The 26852-nt window shown below is 44.1% G+C and overlaps 1 protein-coding gene across 1 annotated transcript; it reads left to right on the top strand.

The window, feature by feature from the left end:
* Nucleotides 1-330: 330 nt before the first annotated feature.
* On the top strand, nucleotides 331-25040 carry hpn (hepsin). Its single transcript, XM_014201488.3, has 13 exons — nucleotides 331-746; nucleotides 1217-1342; nucleotides 12659-12757; nucleotides 13221-13262; nucleotides 13362-13500; nucleotides 14138-14257; nucleotides 14398-14438; nucleotides 14739-14904; nucleotides 15080-15276; nucleotides 22444-22539; nucleotides 23551-23693; nucleotides 24003-24167; nucleotides 24381-25040. Exons 2-13 carry the CDS (start codon nucleotides 1324-1326, stop codon nucleotides 24432-24434), a joined length of 1281 nt encoding a protein of 426 aa, XP_014056963.1. The 5' UTR covers nucleotides 331-746; nucleotides 1217-1323; the 3' UTR covers nucleotides 24435-25040.
* Nucleotides 25041-26852: the final 1812 nt, after the last annotated feature.

Raw genomic sequence — 26852 nt, 5'->3', positions numbered from 1 at the left:
CCTGTCTAGTTCCAATCTTATCCCAACCCCCTGTTTGTACCCTATTGTTTAGACAATAATGTTGCACGGTCCATTAATAACGTTGCAAGGTCCGTTAAGCTCCTGTGGCATGGTTTAAGCCTAGGACTGGCCAACTCATGCCTCAACTTCAATGCACTTTGGTCTATTGCACCTGGAACATTACCTGAACTTAACACATAAATGTAAAACTAGGGAACGGTAAATCAATTGAAGGGGTTGTTAACAGTTACACTTGATTAGCCATGGTCTGAAAAAACAAAAGGGCTTTAAGCCTGTGCTCTGCTCTGCAGGTGCCATTTGAACGATAGCTCATGACGTCACCTGTACACTACCTTGACGGTTTCTAAAAGGCTATGAGCGCAGAACCGAGAGTTGAACAAGTCGAACTGCTGAGCAGTCTTGTTTTTACAGAAAAAAACAACTGTGTAAATACGTTGGTAGCTACACGTTTTATCTATAGGAAATTATATTTTATTTTCAGTTTTGAACGGAAAACTGTTTTCGTTCGCAGAAGGGGAGAAAGTGGGGAACGTTTTCTTTTCGTACTCTTTGTAGCCATCAACCACTTGTCGAAGTATTGGGAATATCCATGGTGGAGTTTACAGCCTATTCATACTGCTACCCCGGAGGGAACTACGAGCCTCGAGAGTAAACGCCGAGATTGTAACTTCATTTTTTTCCAGGCTTGACTTGACAAGCAGTCATACACCTGTTGCAAAAGAGAGGTGAGTGCTCTGAGAATGGTGTGGATTTTGAGTAACCTACTACTCTGTAATTTTAAAGCATTGAGTTGTTTTTGATCATGAACATAGCTATGGAAAAGTAACAGTTACATTCTGTCCAGTGTTCACATCTGAGGGTGATTGTTATGAGTTTCTCGATATAAAAGGTATGTAGGCCTAATCATTCTATGCTGGATGGTAGGCCTATTGGTAGCTAGCTAGTATGCATACTGGGGAGAAACAGCATATCCTAATTATGTGGTAAATTACAATATAGCTACCACTCATCAGTAGAGACATGTTTATTACACATTTATTCCATATAAACATAATTTCCCCTTCAGCCTAGTCTATTAGTCAAATCTGCTAAAAACAACTCACTTTGCCCTTTGGTTTATTTAACTTGTTTAACCCACCTCTCTCCAGCCAAAAAGTGTATTAACGTTTATGTTCTGTGCTGTCTATTTATACAGGCTGGGAATAAGACTGGGTGGCAAGTTGACCATCACAGGAGCTGTGAAGCAGGGCCACTCTGAACTTCAGCTACCTCTTTTCATTTTCTACTTTTGAGCGAGAAAAAATGACTGAGAAAAAGAATGGTGAGTGTTCCGCACACGTCCAGACATTGTGCTTGCCACATTTTTTCCCTCTGTATTTGAAATCAGAAGAACTGTGTTAAAGATTAATAGAACTGGCCACCGCTTGATGTTTGATGGGGTAAACTACCTTTTGTGGTGTCGAGTTTGTGATCTAGATTAGGAACCTTTTAAAAAAAAAATGTTTTTCTTCGTACAGTCTTGCAAAGAATTGAGCTTTTATTAAAGTACACACACACTTAGAAAAAATTGTGCTGTCCCCATAGGAGAACCCTTTGAAAAAAGTGTTCTACTTGGAACCAAAAAGGGTTCTACCTGGAACCAACAGTAGAAGGGTTATCCTATCAGGACAGCCAAAGAACCCTTTAGGAACCCATTTTTCTAAGAGTTCAGTGATACTTTATCCATGCATCTTTGATTCTGTTTAGAATTTTTTTTTGCATTTACAGTTGAAGTCGGACGTTTGCATACACTTAGGTTGGAGTCATTAAAAATAGTTTTTCAACCACTCCACAAATTTCTTGTTAACAAACTATAGTTTTGGCAAGTCAGTTAGGACATCTACTTTGTTCATGACTCAAGTAATTTTTCCAACAATTGTTTACAGACAGATTATTTCACTTATAATTCATTGTGTCACAATTCCAGTGGGTCAGAAGTTTACATACACTTAGTTGACTGTGCCTTCAAACAGCTTGGAAAATTCCAGAAAATGATGTCATGGCTTTAGAAGCTTCTGATAGGCGAATTTACATAATTTGAGTCAATTGGAGGTGTACCTGTGGATGAATTTCAAGGCCTACCTTCAAACTCAGTGCCTCTTTGCTTGACATCATGGGAATATCAAAAGAAATCAGCCAAGACCTCAGAAAAAAAATTGTAGACCTCCACAAGTCTGGTTCATCCTTGGGAGCAATTTCCAAACGCTTGAAGGTACCACATTCATCTGTACAAACAATAGTGAGCAAGTATAAACACCATGGGACCACGCAGCCGTCATACCGTTCAGGAAGGAGATGCGTTCTGTCTCTTAGAGATGAACGTACTTTGGTGCGAAAAGTGCAAATCAATCCTAGAAGAACAGCAAAGGACCTTGTGAAGTTGCTGGAGGAAACGGGTACAAAAATATCAAGATCCACAGTAAAACGAGTCCTATATCGACATAACCTGAAAGGCCGCTCAGCAAGGAAGAAGCCACTGCTCCAAAACCGCCATAAAAAAGCCAGACTACAGTTTGCAACTGCACATGGGGACAAAGATCATACTTTTTGGAGAAATGTCCTTTGGTCTGATGAAACAAAAATAGAACCTTTTGGCCATAATGACCATCATTGTGTTTGGAGGAAAAAGGGGGGAGGCTTGCAAGCCGAAGAACACCATCCCAACCGTGAAGCACAGGGGTGGCAGCATCATGTTGTGGTGGTGCTTTGCTGCAGGAGGGACTGGTGCACTTCACAAAATAGATGGCACCATGAGGAAGGAAAATTATGTGGATATATTGAAGCAACATCTCAAGACATCAGTCAGGAAGTTAAAGCTTGGTCGCAAATTGGTCTTCCAAAGGGACAATGACCCCAAGCATACTTCCAAAGATTAAGGACAACAAAGTCAAGGTATTGGAGTGGCCATCACAAAGCCCTGACCTCAATCCTATAGAAAATGTGTGGGCAGAACTGAAAAAGCATGTGCAACCAAGGAGGCCTACAATCCTGACTCAGTTACAGCAGCTCTGTCAGGAGGAATGGGCTGAAATTCACCCAACTTATTGTGGGAAGCTTGTGGAAGGCTACCCGAAACGTTTGACCCAAGTTAAACAATTTAAAGGCAATGTTACCAAATACTAATTAAGTGTATGTAAACTTCTGACCCACTGGGAATGTGATGAAAGAAATAAAAGCTGAACTAAATCATTCTCTCTGCTATTATTCTGACATTTCACATTCTTCAAATAAAGTGGTGATCCTAACTGATCTAAGACAGAGAATTTTTACTAGGATTAAATGTCAGGAATTGTGAAAAACTGAGTTTAAATGTATTTAGCTAAGGTGTATGAAAATTCCGACTTCAACTGTATTTTATCTTTAACACAAGGAACCTCTTTTATTATCTAATTGGGGCGTCCAGAGTTATTTCTGAACAGAGAACATTACCCTTCATCATTATCACTCATTTAACAATGTTTACTAAATCCATTGTGTTCTTGCATTCACTTCTCAGCTGTCTCTTCTTCAGTTGTAGTGGCAGACCATACACCTTATTTAACTGCTCTCTATTTATCTTTATGACACTGTAATGTCTTGTGTGATTATGTTCATGGAATGACAGATAAGATAAAGGCCCAAGTGTGCCTGGCTTGGAACCTCATCATCCTTGTGAAATGTTTTTTGACTGCTCATATCAGTATTTCTTTGTTATCTAATTATCACTAGTAGTAGGTGGTCCCAATCATGATCTTGACGCAATATTTGGAAAGCTATACCTGTATGTACTGGCAAATAATCAAAACAGTGGTAATAACAAGGGTACAGTAATCTTGAGTTTAACATATTTTTTAGACCACAGTTATACTGTTTGCTTTTTACCAGACATAGCATCATTTATTGGGTGGCTTTTAATTTTGAGAATTAAAAGTACTCCTAAGTTCTCAAGCATGGACACTTCCGTGTGTCTTGTAGAGAGATGCTCACCAGGACTCTCTGACAGATTCTATGTTTCAACGTAAAGCCATTGGCAAACCTGAGTCACAATCCAATGAACAACATCTCAGTCTCCTTCTGAGTTGATCCTGTACAGTGTAGCTGAAACAGTTACAGCATGACTGGTGATTGTTGTGTTGTCTGTTTTTTTTTTTGGTCTGGGTTGAGGTGTACAACACTGTGGTCTCTATCTGTGGTTTAGTTGCTGAAACTGCTGATCTGTGGCATTCCATGACTCATTGATTGTTGTGTGAGACATTTTAGTCACAGTTCTCAAACAGATGTAGCTTTATGAAATGATCTTTCTATTGTGAAATGAGGCAGAATGCAATCTTCCTGAGAGAGACACAAGGTAACTAGGCCTTTCACCTTATAGAAGTATGTATCTCTCTTCAGCAAAGGAGATGTGTATTTCCCACACACCGGGTGTACTCAAGTAGAGGCTAAAACAATAGCAGGGCTTGTTCTCCAGCTCCAGGCCTGTGACTCCAGGATCCACTGGAGTGGGTTTAGGAAATGTGGGGCTGGAATACTGGAAGGGAGACTGGCCTGAGATAAAGTCAGCCCTTAGACAAGATCTGGTTATGTCAATAGGATCTGTGGTCCCTTCCTCAGCCCTGTCATTACAGAGAGTCCTGGGCAGGAACAATAACACATTAATCTACTGATACGGCCTCACAGGACATACTGTAGGTGGATGGGTTAGGGATGGGTGTTGTGGTTGGAGAACGTTTTTGTTCGAAGTAGAATGTCTCCTGAAAGTCAACAAGGTTGAGAATCGCTTTTGTACAGAGAAGGAATGTTCTAATTTAAATCTGTAGTGCAGGGTTCTGCAATGCGACTGGGTATGAAGGGTTCTGCTCTCTAGACCGTACCTGTTTCAAACAATCAACTAATCATGGTCTTCATGCGAGTTAGTGCTGGGTTGGAACAAAAGCCAGCACACCCACGAGACAGAGAATCTTATGGCTCCAAACTGATATCTGGAAAAGCCCTTGTATCAGCAGCCTATAACTTGTGCTGAGTCAGGGTTCTCTGGGGTTGCCATAGGTGACTGCACCAAAACATCTGTTATTGTTTGAAAAGAGTCCATTTTATTATATAATGTACAGTCATCACACTACCAGAGCTTCACTGTATGTTATTACATTTACATTACATTTAAGTCATTTAGCAGACGCTCTTATCCAGAGCGACTTACAAAATGGTGCATTCACCTTATGATATCCAGTGGAACAACCACTTTACAATAGTGCATCTAAATCTTTTAAGGGGGGGGGGGGGGTTAGAAGGATTACTTTATCCTATCCTAGGTATTCCTTAAAGAGGTGGGGTTTCAGGTGTCTCCGGAAGGTGGTGATTGACTCCGCTGTCCTGGCGTCGTGAGGGAGCTTGTTCCACCATTGGGGTGCCAGAGCAGCGAACAGTTTTGACTGGGCTGAGCGGGAACTGTGCTTCCTCAGAGGTAGGGGGGCCAGCAGGCCAGTGGTGGATGAACGCAGTGCCCTTGTTTGGGTGTAGGGCCTGATCAGAGCCTGAAGGTATGGAGGTGCCGTTCCCTTCACAGCTCCGTAGGCAATCACCATGGTCTTGTAGCGAATGCGAGCTTCAACTGGAAGCCAGTGGAGAGAGCGGAGGAGCGGGGTGACGTGAGAGAACTTGGGAAGGTTGAACACCAGACGGGCTGCGGCGTTCTGGATGAGTTGTAGGGGTATAATGGCACAGGCAGGGAGCCCAGCCAACAGCGAGTTGCAGTAATCCAGATGGGAGATGACAAGTGCCTGGATTAGGACCTGCGCCGCTTCCTGTGTGAGGCAGGGTCGTACTCTGCGAATGTTGTAGAGCATGAACCTACAGGATCGGGTCACCGCCTTGATGTTAGTGGAGAACGACAGGGTGTTGTCCAGGATCACGCCAAGGTTCTTAGCACTCTGGGAGGAGGACACAAGGGAGTTGTCAACCGTGATGGCGAGATCATGGAACGGGCAGTCCTTCCCCGGGAGGAAGAGCAGCTCCGTCTTGCCGAGGTTCAGCTTGAGGTGGTGATCCGTCATCCACACTGATATGTCTGACAGACATGCAGAGATGCGATTCGCCGCCTGGTTATCAGAAGGGGGAAAGGAGAAGATTAATTGTGTGTCGTCTGCATAGCAATGATAGGAGAGACCATGTGAGGATATGACAGAGCCAAGTGACTTGGTGTATAGCGAGAATAGGAGAGGGCCTAGAACAGAGCCCTGGGGGACACCAGTGGTGAGAGCGCATGGTGCGGAGACAGATTCTCGCCACGCCACCTGGTAGGAGCGACCTGTCAGGTAGGACGCAATCCAAGCGTGGGCCGCGCCGGAGATGCCCAACTCGGAGAGGGTGGAGAGGAGGATCTGATGGTTCACAGTATCAAAGGCAGCAGATAGGTCTAGAAGGATGAGAGCAGAGGAGAGAGAGTTAGCTTTAGCAGTGCGGAGAGCCTCCGTGACACAGAGAAGAGCAGTCTCAGTTGAATGCCCAGTCTTGAAACCTGACTGATTAGGATCAAGAAGGTCATTCTGAGAGAGATAGCAGGAGAGCTGGCCAAGGACGGCACGTTCAAGAGTTTTGGAGAGAAAAGAAAGAAGGGATACTGGTCTGTAGTTGTTGACATCGGAGGGATCGAGTGTAGGTTTTTTCAGAAGGGGTGCAACTCTCGCTCTCTTGAAGACGGAAGGGACGTAGCCAGCGGTCAAGGATGAGTTGATGAGCGAGGTGAGGAAGGGGAGAAGGTCTCCGGAAATGGTCTGGAGAAGAGAGGAGGGGATAGGGTCAAGTGGGCAGGTTGTTGGGCGGCCGGCCGTCACAAGACGCGAGATTTCATCTGGAGAGAGAGGGGAGAAAGAGGTCAAAGCACAGGGTAGGGCAGTGTGAGCAGGACCAGCGGTGTCGTTTGACTTAGCAAACGAGGATCGGATATCGTCAACCTTCTTTTCAAAATGGTTGACGAAGTCATCCGCAGAGAGGGAGGGGGGGGGAGGGGGAGGAGGATTCAGGAGGGAGGAGAAGGTAGCAAAGAGCTTCCTAGGGTTAGAGGCAGATGCTTGGAATTTAGAGTGGTAGAAAGTGGCTTTAGCAGCAGAGACAGAAGAGGAGAATGTAGAGAGGAGTGAGTGAAAGGATGCCAGGTCCGCAGGGAGGCGAGTTTTCCTCCATTTCCGCTCGGCTGCCCGGAGCCTTGTTCTGTGAGCTCGTAGTGAGTCGTCGAGCCACGGAGCAGGAGGGGAGGACCGAGCCGGCCTGGAGGATAGGGGACAGAGAAAATCAAAGGATGCAGAAAGGGAGGAGAGGAGGGTTGAGGAGGCAGAATCAGGAGATAGGTTGGAGAAGGTTTGAGCAGAGGGAAGAGATGATAGGATGGAAGAGGAGAGAGTAGCGGGAGAGAGAGAGCGAAGGTTGGGACGGCGCAATACCATCCGAGTAGGGGCAGAGTGAGAAGTGTTGGATGAGAGCAAGAGGGAAAAGGATACAAGGTAGTGGTCGGAGATTTGGAGGGGAGTTGCAATGAGATTAGTGGAAGAACAGCATCTAGTAAAGATGAGGTCAAGCGTATTGCCTGCCTTGTGAGTAGGGGGGGAAGGTGAGAGGGTGAGGTCAAAAGAGGAGAGGAGTGGAAAGAAGGAGGCAGAGAGGAATGAGTCAAAGGTAGACGTGGGGAGGTTAAAGTCACCCAGAACTGTGAGAGGTGAGCCATCCTCAGGAAAGGAACTTATCAAGGCGTCAAGCTCATTGATGAACTCTCCAAGGGAACCTGGAGGGCGATAAATGATAAGGATGTTAAGCTTGAAAGGGCTGGTAACTGTGACAGCATGGAATTCAAATGAGGAGATAGACAGATGGGTCAGGGGAGAAAGAGAGAATGTCCACTTGGGAGAGATGAGGATTCCAGTGCCACCACCCCGCTGGCTCGATGCTCTAGGGGTATGCGAGAACACGTGGGCAGACGAAGAGAGAGCAGTAGGAGTAGCAGTGTTATCTGTGGTAATCCATGTTATGTAGGTCAACTGTGTGTTTTAAAAACCGCACATTATACAAAAGCCTTCAAATACATTTGTACATCTTAATTTTCACTGTGTTATAGAGCAACAGTATTTGATGTTTTTCTTTTAATGCCCTCTCAGTAGAAACCCATGTATCTTATTGTTGATGCATGGTCCACACTGATTGACAGTGGTGAGTAAGGGAGAAAGAAGTGGAGGATTTCCCCATCACTCTCTGAAGAGCCATCAGCTGCCTGTCAACTGTGCCCATATCCTGAGGTAATGAGTACAGACGGCAGACCCCATGGCCTTACAGGACCCCAGTGTTTTCTCACTGAATTCCAGTCTCCCTCCTTTGTGTGCGATGTTGATTTTCCTCTCTTTTAATTGGCTGAGTATCAGGTTGATGCTCGTTTCCCTGCATAAGGCACAATGGGAAACAGTGTTATGTTGTTGATAATAGACATGCTCATCCGGCAGACTCTACTTGTACAGGCAGCTAGGGTGATCCAGGTAGTGGGTGGCAGGTAGCCTAGCGGTTAAGAGCGTTGGTAACCAAAAGGTCGCTAGTTCGAATCCCCGAGCCGACTAAGTAATACATCTGTCTGTGTCTTTGAGCAAGGCATTTAACCCTAATTGCTCCTGTAAGTTGCTCTGGATAAGAGCGGCTGCTAAATGACTAAAATGTGAAATATAGTGCAACTGTTTGTGTTGTTGGTGTCGAATGGTTGAATGATGTCCTCACTATCGGGCATGTATTGATGCCCAATAGGAGATTGTTCCTAAGTGCCCACATGACCAGATCAGTAAAACGTCATGGCCCTATAGCATACATAAAGACTTGTGAATACCTACACAGTAATAACAGACTTATAGACCTGTGTATTACCTACAGAGCATTCTTATAGACCTGTGTTAGACCTGCGTTGGATCCACACACAGTGTGTTTGTTTGCACTGAGTCAGGAGCTTATCATGCCTTGCAGTCAGTCAGTGTCTCTGCTGGTCTGCTCTGCTGGTTTGGTCTGGTGTGTGGCATGTCTCCACACATGCTGAAGCTGGCTGGCTAGCCTGCAAGGTTAATGATCACTCCAGAGCTCCACTCTCTGCGCCTCAGATTAGAGGTTGACCGATTATGATTTTTTTAATGCCGATACCGATTATTGGAGGACCAAAAAAGCCGATACCGATTAATTGGCCGTTTTTTTTATATATATTTATTTATTTTTAATAATGGCAATTACAACAATACTGAATGAACACTTTTATTTTAACTTAATATAATACATCAATCAAATCAATTTAGCCTCAAATAAATAATGAAACATGTTCAATTTGGATTAAATAATGCAAAAACAAAGTGTTGGAGAAGAAAGTAAAAGTGCAATATGTGCCATGTAAAAAAGCTAACGTTTAAGTTCCTTGCTCAGAACATATGAAAGCTGGTGGTTCCTTTTAACATGAATCTTCAATATTCCCAGGTAAGAAGTTTTAGGTTGAGGTTATTATAGGAATTATAGGACTATTTCTCACTATACCATTTGTATTTCATATACCTTTGACTATTGGATGTTTTTATAGGCACTATAGTATTGCTACCTGGGCTCGAACCAGGAACACATCGAAAACAGCCACCTTTGAAGCATCGTTACTCATCGCTCCACAAAAGCCGCGGCCCTTGCAGAGCAAGGGGAACAACTACTCCAAGTCTCAGAGCGAGTGATGTTTGAAACGCTATTAGCGTGCACCCCGCTAACTAGCTAGCCATTTCACATCGATTACACCAGCCTAATCTCGGGAGTTGATAGGCTTGAAGTCATAAACAGAGCTGTGCTTGAAGCATTGCGAAGAGCTGCTGGCATGAAAGTGCTGTTTGAATGAATGCTTATGAGCCTGCTGCTGCCTACCACCGCTCAGTCAGACTGCTCTATCAAATATCAAATCATAGACTTAATTATAACATAATAACACACAGAAATACGAGCCTTAGGTCATTAATATGGTCAAATCCGGAAACTATCATTTAGAAAATAAAACGTTTATTTTTTCAGTGAAATATCAAACCGTTCCGTATTTTATCTAACGAGTGGCATCCATAAGTCTAAGTATTCCTGTTACATTGCACAACCTTCAATGTTATGTCATAATTACGTAAAATTCTGGCAAATTAGTTCGTAACGAGCCAGGTGGCCCAAACTGTTGCATATACCCGGACTCTGCGTGCAATGAATGCAAGAGAAGTGACACAATTTCCCTAGTTTAATATTGCCTGCTAACATGAATTTCTTTTAACTAAATATGCAGGTTTAAAAAAATATACTTCTGTGTATTGATTTTAAGAAAGGCATTGATGTTTATGGTTAGGTACATTCGTGCAACGATTGTGCTTTTTTTCGCAAATGCGCTTTTGTTAAATCATCCCCCGTTTGGCGAAGTAGGCTGTCTTTGTTAGGAAGAAATAGTCTTCACAGTTCGCAACGAGTCAGGCGGCCCAAACTGCTGCATATACCCTGACTCTGTTGCACAGAACGCAAGAGAAGTGACACAATTTCCCTAGTTAAAATAAATTAATGTTAGCAGGCAATATTAACTAAATATGCAGGTTTAAAAATATATACTTGTGTATTGATTTTAAGAAAGGCGCTTTTTTCGCGAATGCGCTTGTTACATCACCCGTTTGGCGAAGTAGGCTATGATTCAATGATAAATTAACAGGCACCGCATCAATTATATGCAATGCAGAACAAGCTAGATAAACTAGTAATATCATCAACCATGTGTAGTTAACTAGTGATTATGTTAAGATTGATTGTTTTTTATAAGATAAGTTTAATGCTAGCTAGCACCTTACCATGGCTCCTTGCTGCACTTGCATAACAGGTAGTCAGCCTGCCACGCAGTCTCCTCGTGGAGTGCAATGTAATTGGCCATGATCGGTGTCCAAAAATGGCGATCACCGATTGTTATGAAAACTTGAAATCGGCCCTAATTAATCGGCTATTCCGATTAATCGGTCAACCTCTACCTCAGATACCTGTCTGCAAACACAGCAGATATACTCATGCTACCTGTGTGTGTGTGTGTGTGGTTTGGTTTTGCTATCCTTGTGGGGACTAGAAGTCCTCACAAGGATAGTAAAACAAGTGTGTGTTTGTGTGTGTGTGTGCGGCGCGTAAGTGTGTCTCACACGTGTGACTTAAGTTGTAAACAGTGCTTATAATCAAGTGTGGCTTTGTTTTGGTTCAACCAAACTTTAACAGTTAGTGACTGGTCAGTTCATGGACCTTTCATCATCATCAGCAATTCATTTAATGTAATGAAATGACCTCTCATTCTGCCCAACTTTGTGTTCTAGCTAGGGACACAGTGACAATTTTTTGGGGCTTGAGATGGCACTGAAATCAAGCTTGCAGTTTGTTTTAGCTCTATGGAAATGGAGCAGACTTTGGACTATTGATCCTATTCATTTGTACTTTTTCAATGTGCCAGTGTGTTATTATGGCACTCTCTCTTCCTTTTTACCTATCTGATTAAAACACTTTCACTTCTTCAAGATGTTCAAACGTTCATAAATGACCAGCAGGGTCAAATAATAATCACAGTAGTTATAGAGACTGCAACAGGTCAACACATCAAGAGTAAATGTCAATCAATCAATCACATTTATTTATAAAGCCCTTTTTACAACAGCAGTTATAAATTGCTTATACAGAATCCGAGTCTAAAACCCCAGAGAGCAAGCAATGCAGATGTAAAAGCATGGTGGCTGGGAAAAACTCCCTAGAAAGGAAGGAACCTAGGAAGAAACCTAGAAAGGAACTAGGCTGTGAGGGGTGGCCTGTCCTCTTCTCGCTGTGCCTGGTGGAGATTATAAGAGTACATGGCCATTAAGGCCAGATTGTTCTGCAAGATGTTCAAACGTTCATAGATGACCAGCATGGTCAGTTGTCTTTTCATAGCCGAGCATTGTCGAGACAGCAGGTGTGGTAGAGAGAGAGAGAGAGAGAGAGAGAGAGAGAGAGAGAGAGAGAGAGCAAGAAGGGGGGGAGAGAGAGAGGGAGAACGAGGGTGGAAACAGCAGGTCTGGGACAAGGTAGCACGACCAGTGAACAGATCAGATAACCACAGGCAGAACAGCAGAAACTGGATCAGCAGCACGACCAGGTGGAATGGGGACGGGGAAAGCCAGGAGTCATCAGGACCGGTAGTCCTGAGGCATGGGGCTCAGGTCCTCCGGATGGGGAGAGAGAGAGATTGAAGAATTAGAGGAAGCATACTTAAGATCACACAGGACACTAGATAAGACAGGATAATTACACCAGATAGGACAGACAGACCACTGAAAAAAGCCTGGCACAACGTGATGCACCCCTCCTAGGGACGGAATGGGAGAGCGCGTGCAAGCCAATGACTCAGCCACCGTAATAAGGTCAGAGGTGGTGAATCCCAGTGAAGAGAGGGGAGCCGGCAAGGCAGACAGCAAGGGTGGTTTGTCATTCCTGTGCCTTGCTGTTCACCTTCACACTCCTGGGCCAGACTACCTTCAGTGTGACGTTGAACGTAATGGTATGTTTTTGTTGTGTGTGTTGTTTTTGTTGTGTGTGTTGTCTTTTACAGGAGGCGCGGGGGTGACCTTCCTGACCCCATGTCGCGTGGCGGGCATGTGTCTGACCGTGGTGCTACTTGGGGGGATTGGAGCTGCTGTCTGGGCTGTAGGTGAGAGACCTCTGCATCTGCTCTCACATAGTAGTGATGTGTACCTTTTGGCAATGAGCAGTGCTTTGTGGGCAATGTAGTTTTAGTTTTTTCATAGTACAGACAGAGACGAAAGAGGAAGCGAGACATCCCACTCCCTCATTTTTTTTTTTTTTGGAATGGAAGTCAATTAACTAAGTACACCAGAACCAGTTGCTATCACATTGGTGTCTATGGGAGAGCCACCCCCTTAAGTAGACAGAAACTGACTATTCTTTTCAATGGTAAACGGCCTGAGTGAACTATCTTAATTCATCCTCCCATCTTTGGTACAGATATTACCAACATTGTGTGATTGCAGTCAGTGGATTTGTTTGCCGGCTCTGTGAGGTTTGCTGTTTCATCAACAGAGTGTGTATGCACTTTACAGTTTTATATTACATGTTGTTGACTTTTGTTTGTTTGTTTGTTTTTCAAATCCTAGTAACGTTTTGTATCAGAGAAGAAGACACAGGATTATATGATGGTAAGTGAGAGGGAAACCACTCCACCAAAGCCAACCTCATATCGTATCTGAATCGATAGAAGGGTTTGTTTGATCCAGTATTTCATTGCTCCAACCCAGTCCAGGTGAACTCCAATCCAAGCTCGGATCTACGTCTCCGGGTGTTTGACTCGGCCGAGCGACGGTGGAGACACCTCTGTTCCTCAGAGGCCAACCAGCTCCTGGCCAACATCAGCTGTGAGGAGATGGGCTTTGTCAGGTGAGGAGATTGATGGATTGTGATATGAAAGGCTTTAGATTAAATCCAAAAGTGGGAGTCACTATCTACAGCATCATAAAAGGAAAGGGAAAGGGGGATACCTAGTCAGTAGTACAACTTAATGCATTCAACTGAAATGTGTCTTCCGCATTTAACCCAACCCATCTGAATCAGAGAGGTGTGGGGGGCTGATACCACTATGCCTTGCAAGAAGTCTGCACAGAAATTGCTCCACCCTTGTTTGGTTGCTAAAATTCTAATGGTTTGCCTAATTTCAGTTTATGGCCACAAAGCAAGCAATGTATAATTTAGAGAATCTAAACAGCTGTGAAATATATTTTCAAAAACAAAAAATATAGTATTTTCAGCTGGTGTACAAAGCTGAAAATAAAAAGAGGCGAAAACTAAACTTAAGGACAGGAAGCATAAAAATAGTGCATATAGAATGGATCTACCGCTTCTCAGATTTCCTTTCAATGAGAATGACAGATCTTTACCTCACATTGCTATGTGAATTTGGTCGGGTCGCCCAAAAAGTTATACAACTTCATCGTGTTTAGGCCAGGGATCTTTCAACTGATCTGTCAGTGATAGAAGTCTCTGTAATAAAGAGATGCATGCCTTATGTCCCCTCCAGCGTGGTGAATTACTCTGTGTCCAGTATCCCTGAAGGCAGTAACGACCGTGAGGAGTTCTTCTGTGTCAAAGAGAAGGAGCTGACCTATGGCAAGAAGATCAAAGAGTCTCTATATCCCTGGTAAGACATTCTTATAACACTCTTATATCTCCTAGATGAAGGAGGTGTTTATTAAAGCAGCAGTGGGCTGAAAAGTAGAGAAGAGCAGGAATGTAGAGTTCCAGGCTGCTGTGTCTGACTCTTGTTGTTTTGTTTTGCAGTGACTGTGAAACTGGCCAGGTCCTAAGTCTGCTTTGTCAAGGTAGGTTCAGCTGAGAGCTTTGGTTTGGTCCTGACACCGTGATACACTTTTTACACAAAGTGTAAAACACAATGAAAAACAACCTGAGAGTTGTACAGGATGGCTTAACTCTCTCCTGCATCCCCCCTGTTACCTCTCTCTTTTCTCCTCCCTATCTCTCTTTCTCTCCTCCTGTACCTCTCCCTCTCTTACCTCTCTCTTTACTCCTCCCTCCCTATCTCTCTCTGTCTCCTTCTCCCTCCCCATCCATATCTCTTTCTCCTCCCTATCCCTCCCTCCCCTCTCTTTCTGTCTGTCTAGACTGTGGCAGGCGTAGTCTGACAGAGGACCGTATAGTGGGTGGTGTAGATGCTAGGCAGGGTAGCTGGCCCTGGCAGGTCAGTCTGCAGTATGACGGGGTGCACCAGTGTGGAGGATCCATCATCTCAGACCGCTGGATCGTCAGCGCAGCCCACTGCTTCCCAGAGTAAGCCCTGAATCTTTCTCTCTCTCTCTCTCTCTCTCTCTCTCTCTCTCTCTCTCTCTCTCTCTCTCTCTCTCACACATTGTCTCTCTTGCGCTCTCTCCCTCTCTCTCTCTCTCTCTCTCTCTCTCTCGCTTACACACACTTCTTCTCATGGATTCTGTTTGTCCTCTCTCAGGAGGAACCGTCAGGTGTCTCGATGGAGGGTGTTACTGGGCTCCATCTACAACAAGCTCACTCATAAGAATGTTCGAGTTCTTGAGGTAAAGACTGTGGTGTACCACAGCAGCTACCTGCCCTTCGTAGACCCCAACATAGACGACAACAGCAGAGACATCGCTGTCCTGGCTCTGGCCCAGCCTCTGCACTTCACAGGTAAACACATTCTGGCCCATATTGTTATATTCTTATTATACTGTGATGATTTGTTGTTCTTTTTCAAGGCACATCAGACGAAGCCACAGTGTGCTTAGAGGTAGAATAGGGAGAGAGAGAGGGAGGGAGAGAGGGAGAGAGAGGGAGGGAGAGAGGGAGAGAGAGAGTGAGAGAGAGAGAGAGAGAGAGAGAGAAGGGGAATAGAGAGAAGTGATAAAGCGAGATAGAGATGAGGGACGAGTCACTATGGTAATTCCCTTCCTCAGAGTTCAGGTTTCCAGTCAGACTACCAAACAAAGGCCCTCTTTACTGCCTGCCTGCTGTCGCCTGGACAAAAGACAATGATATCAGAACCGGACAGAATAGTTTGCCCTCTGTTTTACTGTATTTTTCCTGGAATCGCTGGACGTACATAGAAAAACATTACATTGTTATAATGTGAGAGAGAAAACTCTAGGACAGCTTTTCCCAATCTTGATCCTCAGGACCCCAAGGGGTGCACGTTTTGGCTTTTGCCTTAACACTATACAGCTGATTCAAATTATGAAAGCTTGATGATTAGTTGATTATTTGAATCAGCTGTGCAGTGCTAGGGCATTAAACAAAACGTGCATCCCCGATTTTGGGAAACTGTTCTAGGATGTAGTTGTTATGCAGTGAACTTCCTGTTGTTTATCAAGGACAGATGTTTTGGGCCTTGTCTGACATCTAGTGGTTGGACTCAGAATTGCAGCTATTCTCATGATATAATAACTCACTGGTGGGGAAATTGAGAACATGCAACATCAGCCGACAAGATGAACATTGTCCACAGTGAATACAACACACAAGCCACATTTAAGTACAATTCAATCTCATCTCTCTCTCCCTCCTCTTCACCTTATCTTAACCGCCATCGATAAGAGACAATACTGTGCAGCTGTAATCATCGACCTGCCCAAGGCTTTCGACCCTGTCAATCACCACATTCTTATTGGCAGACTCAACAGCCTTGGTTTCTCAAATAACTGCCTCGCCTGGTTCACCAACTACTGCTCAGACAGAGTTCAGTGTGTCAAATCGGAGGGCCTGTTGTCCGGAACTCTGGCAGTCTCTATGGGGGTGCCTCAGGGTTCATCCTCGGGCCGACTCTTTTCTCTGTATATATCAATGATGTCACTCTTGCTGCTGGTGACTCTCTGATCCACCTCTACGCAGACACCATTCTGTATACTTCTGGCCATTCTTTGGACACTGTGATAACTAACCTCCAGACTAGCTTCAATGCCATACAACTCTCCTTCCATGGCCTCCAACTGCTCTTAAACGCAAGTAAAGCTAAATGCATGCTCTTCAACCGATCGCTGCCCACACCTGCCCGCCCGCCCAGCATCACTACTCTGGACGGTTCTGACTTAGAATAGGTGGACAACTACAAATACCTAGGTGTCTGGTTAGACTGTAAACTCTCCTTCCAGACTCACATTAAGCATCTCCAATCCAAAATTAAATCTAGAATCAGCTTCCTATTTCGCAACAAAGCATCCTTCACTCATGCTGCCAAACATACCCTCGTAAAACTGACTATCCTACCGATCCTTGACTTCGGTTATGTCATTTACAAAATAGCCTCCAACACTCTACTCAGCAAATTGGATGCAGTCTATCACAGTGCCATCCGTTTAGTCACCAAAGCCCCATATACTACCCACCATTGCGACCTGTATGATCTCGTTGGCTGGCCCTCGCTTCATATTCATCGCCAAACCCACTAGCTCCAGGTCACCTATAATTCTTTGCTAGGTAAAGCCCCGCCTTATCTCAGCTCACTGGTCACCATAGCAGCACCCACCCGTAGCACGCGTTCCAGCAGGTATATTTCACTGGTCACCCCCAAAGCCAATTCCTCCTTCGGCCGCCTTTCCTTCCAGTTCTCTGCTGCCAATGACTGGAACGAACTGCAAATATCACTGAAGCTGGAGACTCATATCTCCCTCACTAGCTTTAAGCACCAGCTGTCAGAGCAGCTCATAGATCACTGCACCTGTACATAGCCCATCTGTAAATAGCCCATCCAACTACCTCATCACCATACTGTTATCTATTTTATTTATTTTGCTCCTTTGCACCCCAGTATCTCTACTTGTACACTCATCTTCTGCACATCTATCACTCAAGTGTATATAAAATGGTGCCAGAAGAAATGGCAGCAGTTTTAAGGGAGCCCAAACAATTGTGCTATTATGTGGGGGGTTTTCGCGTTATTTGTAACTTATTTTGTACATAATGTTTCTGCAACCGTATCTTACGGCAAAAAAGAGCTTCTGGATATCAGGACAGCGATCACTCACCTCGGATTAAGACAAAGATTTTTTCTACAACAAAGACGACGCACAAGACATTCTCCAAACACCCCACAGGACCGACATCCCCATTATTTGCAAGAGGAAGCAACGCAGGTGCAGAGCACAAAGAGCCGGATGCCTGGTCAGGACCCGGAGAAGGCGACTGGGAAAGCTGCCGTTACCATCAATACTACTCGCCAACGTGCAATCATTGGACAATAAATTAGACGAGGTACGATCACGAATATCCTACCAACGGGACATAAAAAACTGTAATATCCTATGTTTCACGGCATCGTGACTGAATGACGACATGGATATTCAGCTAGCGGGATATACGCTGCACCGGCAAGATAGAACACCACACTCCGGTAGACGAGGGTGGGCGGTCTGTGCATATTTGTAAACAACAGCTGGTGCACAAAATCTATGGAAGTCTCTAGATTTTGCTTGCCTGAAGTAGAGTATATTGTGATAAATTGCAGGCCACACTACTTGCCTAGAGAGTTTTCAGCTATACTTTTCATGGCTGTTTATTTACCACCACAGACAGATGCTGGCACTAAGACCGCACTCAGTCAGCTGTATAAGGAAATAAGCAAACAGGAAACCACTCACCCAGAGGCAGCGCTCCTAGTGGCTGGAGACTTTAATGCAGGGAAACTTAAATCAGTTCTACCAAATTTCTATCAACATGTTAAATGTGCAACCAGAGGGGAAAAAATTCTAGATCACCTATACTCCACACAAAGAGACGCGTACAAAGCTCTCCCTTGCCCTCCATTTGGTAAATCCAACCACAACTCTATCCTCCTGATTCCTGCTTACAAGCAAAAATGAAAGCAGGAAGCACCAGTGACTCAGTCTATAAAAAAGTGGTCAGATGAAGCAGATGCTAAACTACAGGACTGTTTTGCTATCACAGACTGGAACATGTTCCAGGATTCTTCCGATGGCATTGAGGAGTACACCACATCAGTCACTGGTTTTATCAATAAGTGCATCGAGGACGTCATCCCCACAGTGACTGTACATACATACCCCAACCAGAAGCCATGGATTACAGGCAACATTCGCACTGAGCTAAATCGTAGAGCTGCTGCTTTCAAGGTGCGGTACTCTAACCTGGAAGCTTACAAGAAATCCTGCTATGCCCTGCGACGAACCATCAAACAGGCAAAGCGTCAATACAGGGCTAAGATTGAATCATACTACACCGGCTCCGATGCTTGTTTTCTGTGGCAGGGCTTGCAAACTATTACAGCCTACAAAGGGATGCACAGCTGCGAGCTGCCCAGTGACACGAGCCTACCAGACTAGCTAAATCACTTCTATGCTCGCTTCGAGGCAAGCAACACTGAGGCATGAATGAGAGCATCAGCTGTTCCGGACGACTGTGTAATCACGCTCTCCGTAGCCGATGTCAGTAAGACCTTTAAACAGGTCAACATACACAAGGCTGCGGGGCCAGACGGATTACCAGGACGTGTGCTCCGGGCATGTGCTGACCAACTGGCAGGTGTCTTCCCTGACATTTTCAACATGTCCCTGATTGAGTCTGTAATACCAACATGTTTCAAGCAGACCACCAAAGTCCCTGTGCCCAAGAACACAAAGGCAACCTGTCTAAATCACTACAGACCCGTAGCACTCACGTCCGTAGCCATGAAGTGCTTTGAAATGTTGGTAATGGCTCACATCAACACCATTATCCCAGAAACCCTAGACCCACTCTAATTTGTATACCGCCCAAACAGATCCACAGATGATGCAATCTCTATTGCACTCCACACTGCCCTTTCCCACCAGGACAAAAGGAACACTTATGTGAGAATGCTTTTCATTGATTACAGCTCAGCGTTCAACACCATAGTACCCTCAAAGCTCATCACTAAGCTAAGGATCCTGGAACTAAACACCTCCCTCTGCAACTGGATCCTGGACTTCCTGACGGGCCGCCCCCAGGTGGTGAGGATAGGTAGCAACACATCTGCCACGCTGATCCTCAACACTGGAGCTCCACAGGGGTGCGTGCTCAGTCCCCTCCTGTACTCCCTGTTCACCCACGACTGCATGGCCAGGCACGACTCCAACACCATCATTAAGTTTGCAGATGACACAACAGGCCTGATCACAGACAACGACAAGACAGCCTATAGGGAGGAGGTCAGAGACCTTGCCGTTTGGTGCCAGAATAACAACCTATCCCTCAACATAACCAAGACTAAGGAGATGATTGTGGACTACAGGAAAAGGAGGACAGAGCACGCCCCCATTCTCATCGACGGGGCTGTAGTGGAGCAGGTTAAGAGCTTCAAGGTCCTCGGTGTCCACATCAACAACAAACTAGAATGGTCCAAACACACCAAGACAGTCTTGAAGAGGGCACGACAAAGCCTATTCCCCCTCAGGAAACTAAAAAGATTTGGCATGGGTCCTGAGATCCTCAAAAGGTTCTACAGCTGCAACATCGAGAGCATCCTGACTGGTTGTGTCACTGCCTGGTACGGCAATTGCTCAACCTCTGACCGCAAGGCACTACAGAGGGTAGTGCGTATGGCCCAGTACATCACTGGGGCTAAGCTGCCTGCCATCCAGGACCTCTACACTAGGTTGTGTCAGAGGAAGGCCCTAAAAATTGTCAAAGACCCCAGCCACCCCAGTCATAGACTGTTCTCTCTACTACCGCATGGCAAGCGGTACCGGAGTGCCAAGTCTAGGACAAAAAGGCTTCTCAACAGTTTTTACCCCCATGCCATAAGACTCCTGAACAGGTAATCAAATGGCTACCAAGGACTATTTGCATTGTGTGCCCCCCCAACCCCCCCAAACCCTCTTTTTACGCTGCTGCTACTCTCTGTTTAACATATACAGTGAGGGAAAAAAGTATTTGATCCCCTGCTGATTTTGTACGTTTGCACACTGACAAAGAAAGGATCCGTCTATCATTTTAATGGTAGGTTTATTTGAACAGTGAGAGACAGAATAACAACAAAAAAATCCACAAAAAAGCATGTCAAAAATGTTATAAATTGATTTGCATTTTAATGAGGGAAATAAGTATTTGACCCCCTCTCAATCAGAAAGATTTCTGGCTCCCAGGTGTCTTTTATACAGGTAACGAGCTGAGATTAGGAGCACACTCTTAAAGGGAGTGCTCCTAATCTCAGTTTGTTATCTGTATAAAAGACACCTGTCCACAGAAGCAATCAATCAATCAGATTCCAAACTCTCCACCATGGCCAAGAACAAAGAGCTCTCCAAGGATGTCAGGGATAAGATTGTAGACCTACACAAGGCTGGAATGGGCTACAAGACCATCACCAAGCAGCTTGGTGAGAAGGTGACAACAGTTGGAGTGATTATTCGCAAATGGAAGAAACACAAAAGAACTGTCAATCTCCCTCGGCCTGGGGCTCCATACAAGATCTCACCTCGTGGAGTTGCAATGATCATGAGAACGGTGAGGAATCAGCCCAGAACTACACAGGAGGATCTTGTCAATGATCTCAAGGCAGCTGGGACCATAGTCACCAAGAAAACAATTGGTAACACACTACGCCGTGAAGGACTGAAATCCTGCAGCGCCCGCAAGGTCCCCCTGCTCAAGAAAGCACATATACATGCCCGTCTGAAGTTTGCCAATGAACATCTGAATGATTCAGAGGACAACTGGGTGAAAGTGTTGTGGTCAGATGAGACCAAAATGGAGCTCTTTGGCATCAACTCAACTCGCCGTGTTTGGAGGAGGAGGAATGCTGCCTATGTCCCCAAGAACACCATCCCCACCGTCAAACATGGAGGTGGAAACATTATGCTTTGGGGGTGTTTTTCTGCTAAGGGGACAGGACAACTTCACCGCATCAAAGGGACGATGGACGGGGCCATGTACCGTCAAATCTTGGGTGAGAACCTCCTTCCCTCAGCCAGGGCATTGAAAATGGGTCGTGGATGGGTATTCCAGCATGACAATGACCCAAAACACACGGCCAAGGCAACAAAGGAGTGGCTCATGAAGAAGCACATTAAGGTCCTGGAGTGGCCTAGCCAGTCTCCAGACCTCAATCCCATAGAAAATCTGTGGAGGGAGCTGAAGGTTCGAGTTGCCAAACGTCAGCCTCAAAACCTTAATGACTTGGAGAAGATCTGCAAAGAGGAGTGGGACAAAATCCCTCCTGAGATGTGTGCAAACCTGGTGGCCAACTACAAGAAACATCTGACCTCTGTGATTGCCAACAAGGGTTTTGCCACCAAGTTCTTAGTCATGTTTTGCAGAGGAGTCAAATACTTATTTCCCTCATTACAATGCAAATCATTTTATAACATTTTTGACATGCGTTTTTCAGAATTTTGTTGTTGTTATTCTGTCTCTCACTGTTCAAATAAACCTACAATTAAATTTATAGACTGATCATTTCTTTGTCAGTGGGCAAACATACAAAATCAGTAGGGGGTCAAATACTTTTTTCCCTTACTGTATGCATAGTCACTTTAACTATACATTCATGTACATACTACCTCAATTGGGCCGACCAACCAGTGCTCCTGCACAGTGGCTAACCGGGCTATCTGCATTGACTGTGGAACTGATCAGCGCACGTGACAAATAAACTTTGATTTGATTTGAGTGTTTAATTGCTATATTGTAATTATTTCGCCACTATGGCCTATTTATTACCTATTGACTGCGTGTTTGTTTATTTCATGTGTTGTTGTTTGTGCTGCACTGCTTTGCTATATCTTGGCCAGGTCGCAGTTGTAAATGAGAACTTGTTCTCAACTAGCCTACCTGGTTAAATAAAGCTGAAAAAAATAAAAAAAATAAACCTTCTGTTTTCTGCAGACTACATCCAGCCGGTGTGCTTACCCCACTACGGCCAGCGCCTGATTGACGGCCAGATGGGGACAGTGACAGGCTGGGGAAATGTAGGTTACTATGGTGAGTGACTGTGTAGGCTTCTACATCCTTAAACTTACATCTGGTCCCAGAGCCAGATACTGTAGGAGTTGGGTTTAAAACATCATCTGGTCCCAGAGACAGATACTGTAGGAGCTGGGTTTAAAACATAATCTGGTCCCAGAGACAGATAATGTGGGAGCTGGGTTTAAAACATAATCTGTTCCCAGAGACAGATACTGTAGGAGCTGGGTTTAAAACATAATCTGGTCCCAGAGACTGATACTGTAGGAGCTGGGTTTAAAACATAATCTGGTCCCAGAGACTGATACTGTAGGAGTTGGGTTTAAAACATAATCTGGTCCCAGAGACAGATACTGTAGGAGTTGGGTTTAAAACATCATCTGGTCCCAGAGACAGATACTGTAGGAGCTGGGTTTAAAACATAATCTGGTCCCAGAGACTGATACTGTAGGAGCTGGGTTTAAAACATCATCTGGTCCCAGAGACAGATACTGTAGGAGCTGGGTTTAAAACATCATCTGGTCCCAGAGACAGATACTGTAGGAGCTGGGTTTAAAACATAATCTGTTCCCAGAGACAGATACTGTAGGAGTTGGGTTTAAAACATAATCTGGTCCCAGAGACAGATAATGTGGGAGCTGGGTTTAAAACATAATCTGGTCCCAGAGACAGATAATGTGGGAGCTGGGTTTAAAACATAATCTGGTCCCAGAGACAGATAATGTGGGAGCTGGGTTTAAAACATAATCTGGTCCCAGAGACAGATAATGTGGGAGCTGGGTTTAAACCGGCCAGGCGTTGGGGAGCTGGGCCTCGGAACCATGGAGAGACAGAATAGGTGTATCATTGTTGTCATTGGACAAGACAGCCTCTCCCTATCTCTTTCTTTCTCTCCCTCCTCTCTCTCTCTGTATGAGCTTTGAGTATGTAAACAGGGTCAGTGTCATAGTGTGCAGATGTCGCTTTCTCTCTCTTTCTATCCCTCTCTCTCGTTCTCTCTCTATATCTCTCACTCTCTTTCTCTCTTAGGTACTCTTGCTGACGTTCTTCAGGAGGCTAACGTGCCGATCATCAACGACGCTGTCTGTAACGCCCCTGATTACTATGACAACCAGATCACCACCAGCATGTTCTGTGCTGGCTTTGAGAAGGGTGGTACCGATGCCTGTCAGGTAACCAGCTATAGTGACATCTAATTTCCCTGCTCTGGCAGTCAATTAGCTAAGTGACACACCCTGCTCGGCAGCACGAACAAAATGTCACCTTCCATCCATATTCTGTCTTCCACTTACAGAAATGTGAATTATTTACGTCATCTATTGACATCTGAATGTGCCGGATATGAGCAAGGCTGTACCGTTGCTCTCTATCCAGATTCTAGCTTTTACATGAGAAATTGTTAATATTTATATAATCCATTCACCAAAATGAGACTGATTTTGTAATGTACTGTATGTGAGTGGTTGACTTGTTTATCTCAGGGGGACAGCGGGGGCCCGTTTGTGGCTGAGGACTCCCTGTCCAAGGCCAGCCGCTACCGCCTGCTGGGGGTGGTGAGCTGGGGAACAGGCTGTGCCATGGCCAAGAAGCCTGGCGTCTACACCAGAGTGTCCCGCTTCCTACCCTGGATCTCCTCAGCCATGAGGGTGAGTACAGTACACAGACATACACACATGTACGCATGCACACACGCACACACACACACACACACACACACACACACACACACACACACACACACCACACACACACACACACACACACACACACACACACACACACACACACACACACACACACACGTACACAGATGCACACAGGTGGAAGTATAATCTTCTTTTCCTGTCTTATCTTCACAGACGTATCACAATTCACCAGGAGTGCACAAAATGGCGCGTACATGGGAGCACTAACCATACCTTTAAGGGATCAGAAATGACCAAAATATTATCCATTCAGACTTACTGCACTTCACCTGTCCAAAAAACCCCGTCCTATTAGGGGAACCTTGTGCAAAAATTGGATGTATAGGTAGATTCAGCTAGATTACCTGAGGAAACCCTTGAAGTGGTAGCTTGACCAAATAATAATCAATACGTGTATGGTCTTGTGAAATGAGAAAGCGTCAAATGAAAATACTTATGGGACATGCATGACAAAGTCATAGAAAATCACTCTGCCAGCCAATGTGCAGATTGTACTGTCGTATGGAGATTATTTGTATGTCATTAAAGGGTTAATTTTTGTATTCAGGGTTTTCTTACAGTTTGACTGTTTTCAGGTGCAACCAACTTATGATACACAACAAGTCTGTGTATCAAAACGCTCAAACAGATGTTAAAAAAAACCCATTCTGGCTGGTTTTGCCGTGAAGTTTCTCCTTTATATTATTCCCTTGAACAAATAATGCCAAAGTTACTGAAGAGATTTTAACATAGACAACATGTAGCTGAAGTTCCCTAAGACCTAAAATGTTTGTAACAAATAAAAACATTACTGTCAGATATTCAGCTCTTGAATTGTCTCTCTATCCTTTGTTTGTATCACAGACTGCAGTTCAGAGTGACTGTTAGGTTCTATAATGACACATGATGTTTCTTCGTTTTGTTTTTGGTGGGGACATGAATTTAGGGACAAGTAAACAGGTGCAATGTAAACAATATTTCTATAGCCTTTGTAGATTAGAAATTGAGCTATAGAACGTATGAGATATTCATAGTTAAATCAGTGTTGTATTTGTTTGGCTTTATTGTAAATATTAGTAACAGATTTTTTTTGAAAATGGATGTTTATTTGTAAGTGATCCATGGATTTCAATCTCAAATGTGCAATAACAACCTGAATGAAGTTCTTATTAGCCATTTCAGCTTCACAAGTTACTAAGGAATTGCGGTTAGCAACACCAAGTCATATTACATATTCATCACAGAATGATGCACTACGCTACAGAGATCATACTCAGCTGTGTGTTGTCAGTTAAGGGCCTATTACCTGCTGAGAACCACAACTACCTTATTGGTAGAGAATTAGCTACACAGCAACACGAGAAAAACTCTGTATTGTCTGTTGATCATCATGACTCAATTTGCTGTAGTTTAGTGTGATGTAGTTTATCAAGCTTATTTGATGGTCTTTATGCTTTCATTTCCTCGTTTTATATTATTTGAAGTCTAGTCTCTATGCAGATGACTTCAACAGATGTGAATGTATATATATGTTCTGTGAAGAAATTATGAAATTCTTAGTAAGAATGTTATTGTTACTGATTTAAACTCTGTTCCTTCTGTAAATGTAAATTGTTCTGTTGAGTATTGTATTGAAATAAAGATTTAATTTAACAAACTAGATGATGTATGTCAAATGTCATCTACAGATATATGATCTTAATTTGAGCCAGTTTGCTACAGAAGGACAATAGTCCTGAAGCAACAGGAAATGTGAATTGTTATGTGGATTATAATTAATGGATATTTTTGTAGTAGTAGATACATTTTCTGTAAGGGAAAATCAAGTCTGAAATTTCAAAGTGGAAATTACAAACTCCAGAAGCCTTTTTAAAGTTGTACATTTCCTTCAACAGGGTGATCAAATTAAGATCCTACATCTGTACCAGTATTATATTTTGCGGCTAAAGCCTCAGTAAAAAGCCCGTCATTTCCGCAACACATAGCACTTTGTAACTGGACACAGTTGTGGAACTGGTTTTATGGAATCTAAACATTCCTGGTTTACAGGAACTGAACTATTCAGACATCCTGAAGGTGATACTATAAATGGCTCACTATATGATCAGTTCTACAGTCAATGTGATCTAAAGTATCATTAAATCATTGGATAACTCTGCATGACTGCTCTGCATGACCCCTGCCAGGCAACCCCATTTGCCTGTGTATTTTCCCAGACCCAAATGTGCTATAGACTTATGTCCACTGGCCATGCAAATACATCTGTTGATAGTAAACCTAAAGGGTACCTAAAGTACATAGCAGCTTTTCAACCTAAAGGCTTTAGCATTACTCGAATGTGAACTTTATAGTGTGTGGTATAGAGAGATATAGTCTCTTTTTCCCTTGGAAAAAAAGAGGACAATATTGGGTGTCTGCTTTGGAAGTGAAATGTCTTTACTCAAATCACAGGTGTGCTCTGAGAAGGAATGAGAGAGAGACACAGAGAGAGAAAGAGAGAGAGAAAGGAAAGGAAATAACCTTATCGCTTTCTTTGCTAAATGCGGCGCAGCCCTGCTCAACCTGTTGTCATTATTTTCATTCCCAGGAATCTTTCTTGCAAATCAGTCCAGGGAGTTCCTTCATTTGTTTTTCACCATAGATAAA

Source organism: Salmo salar, chromosome 05, assembly GCF_965601325.2.
Source record: "Salmo salar chromosome 05, fSalSal1, whole genome shotgun sequence".
In the NCBI taxonomy this organism is placed as follows: domain Eukaryota; kingdom Metazoa; phylum Chordata; class Actinopteri; order Salmoniformes; family Salmonidae; genus Salmo; species Salmo salar.
This window is presented reverse-complemented; position numbering and strand designations above follow the sequence as displayed.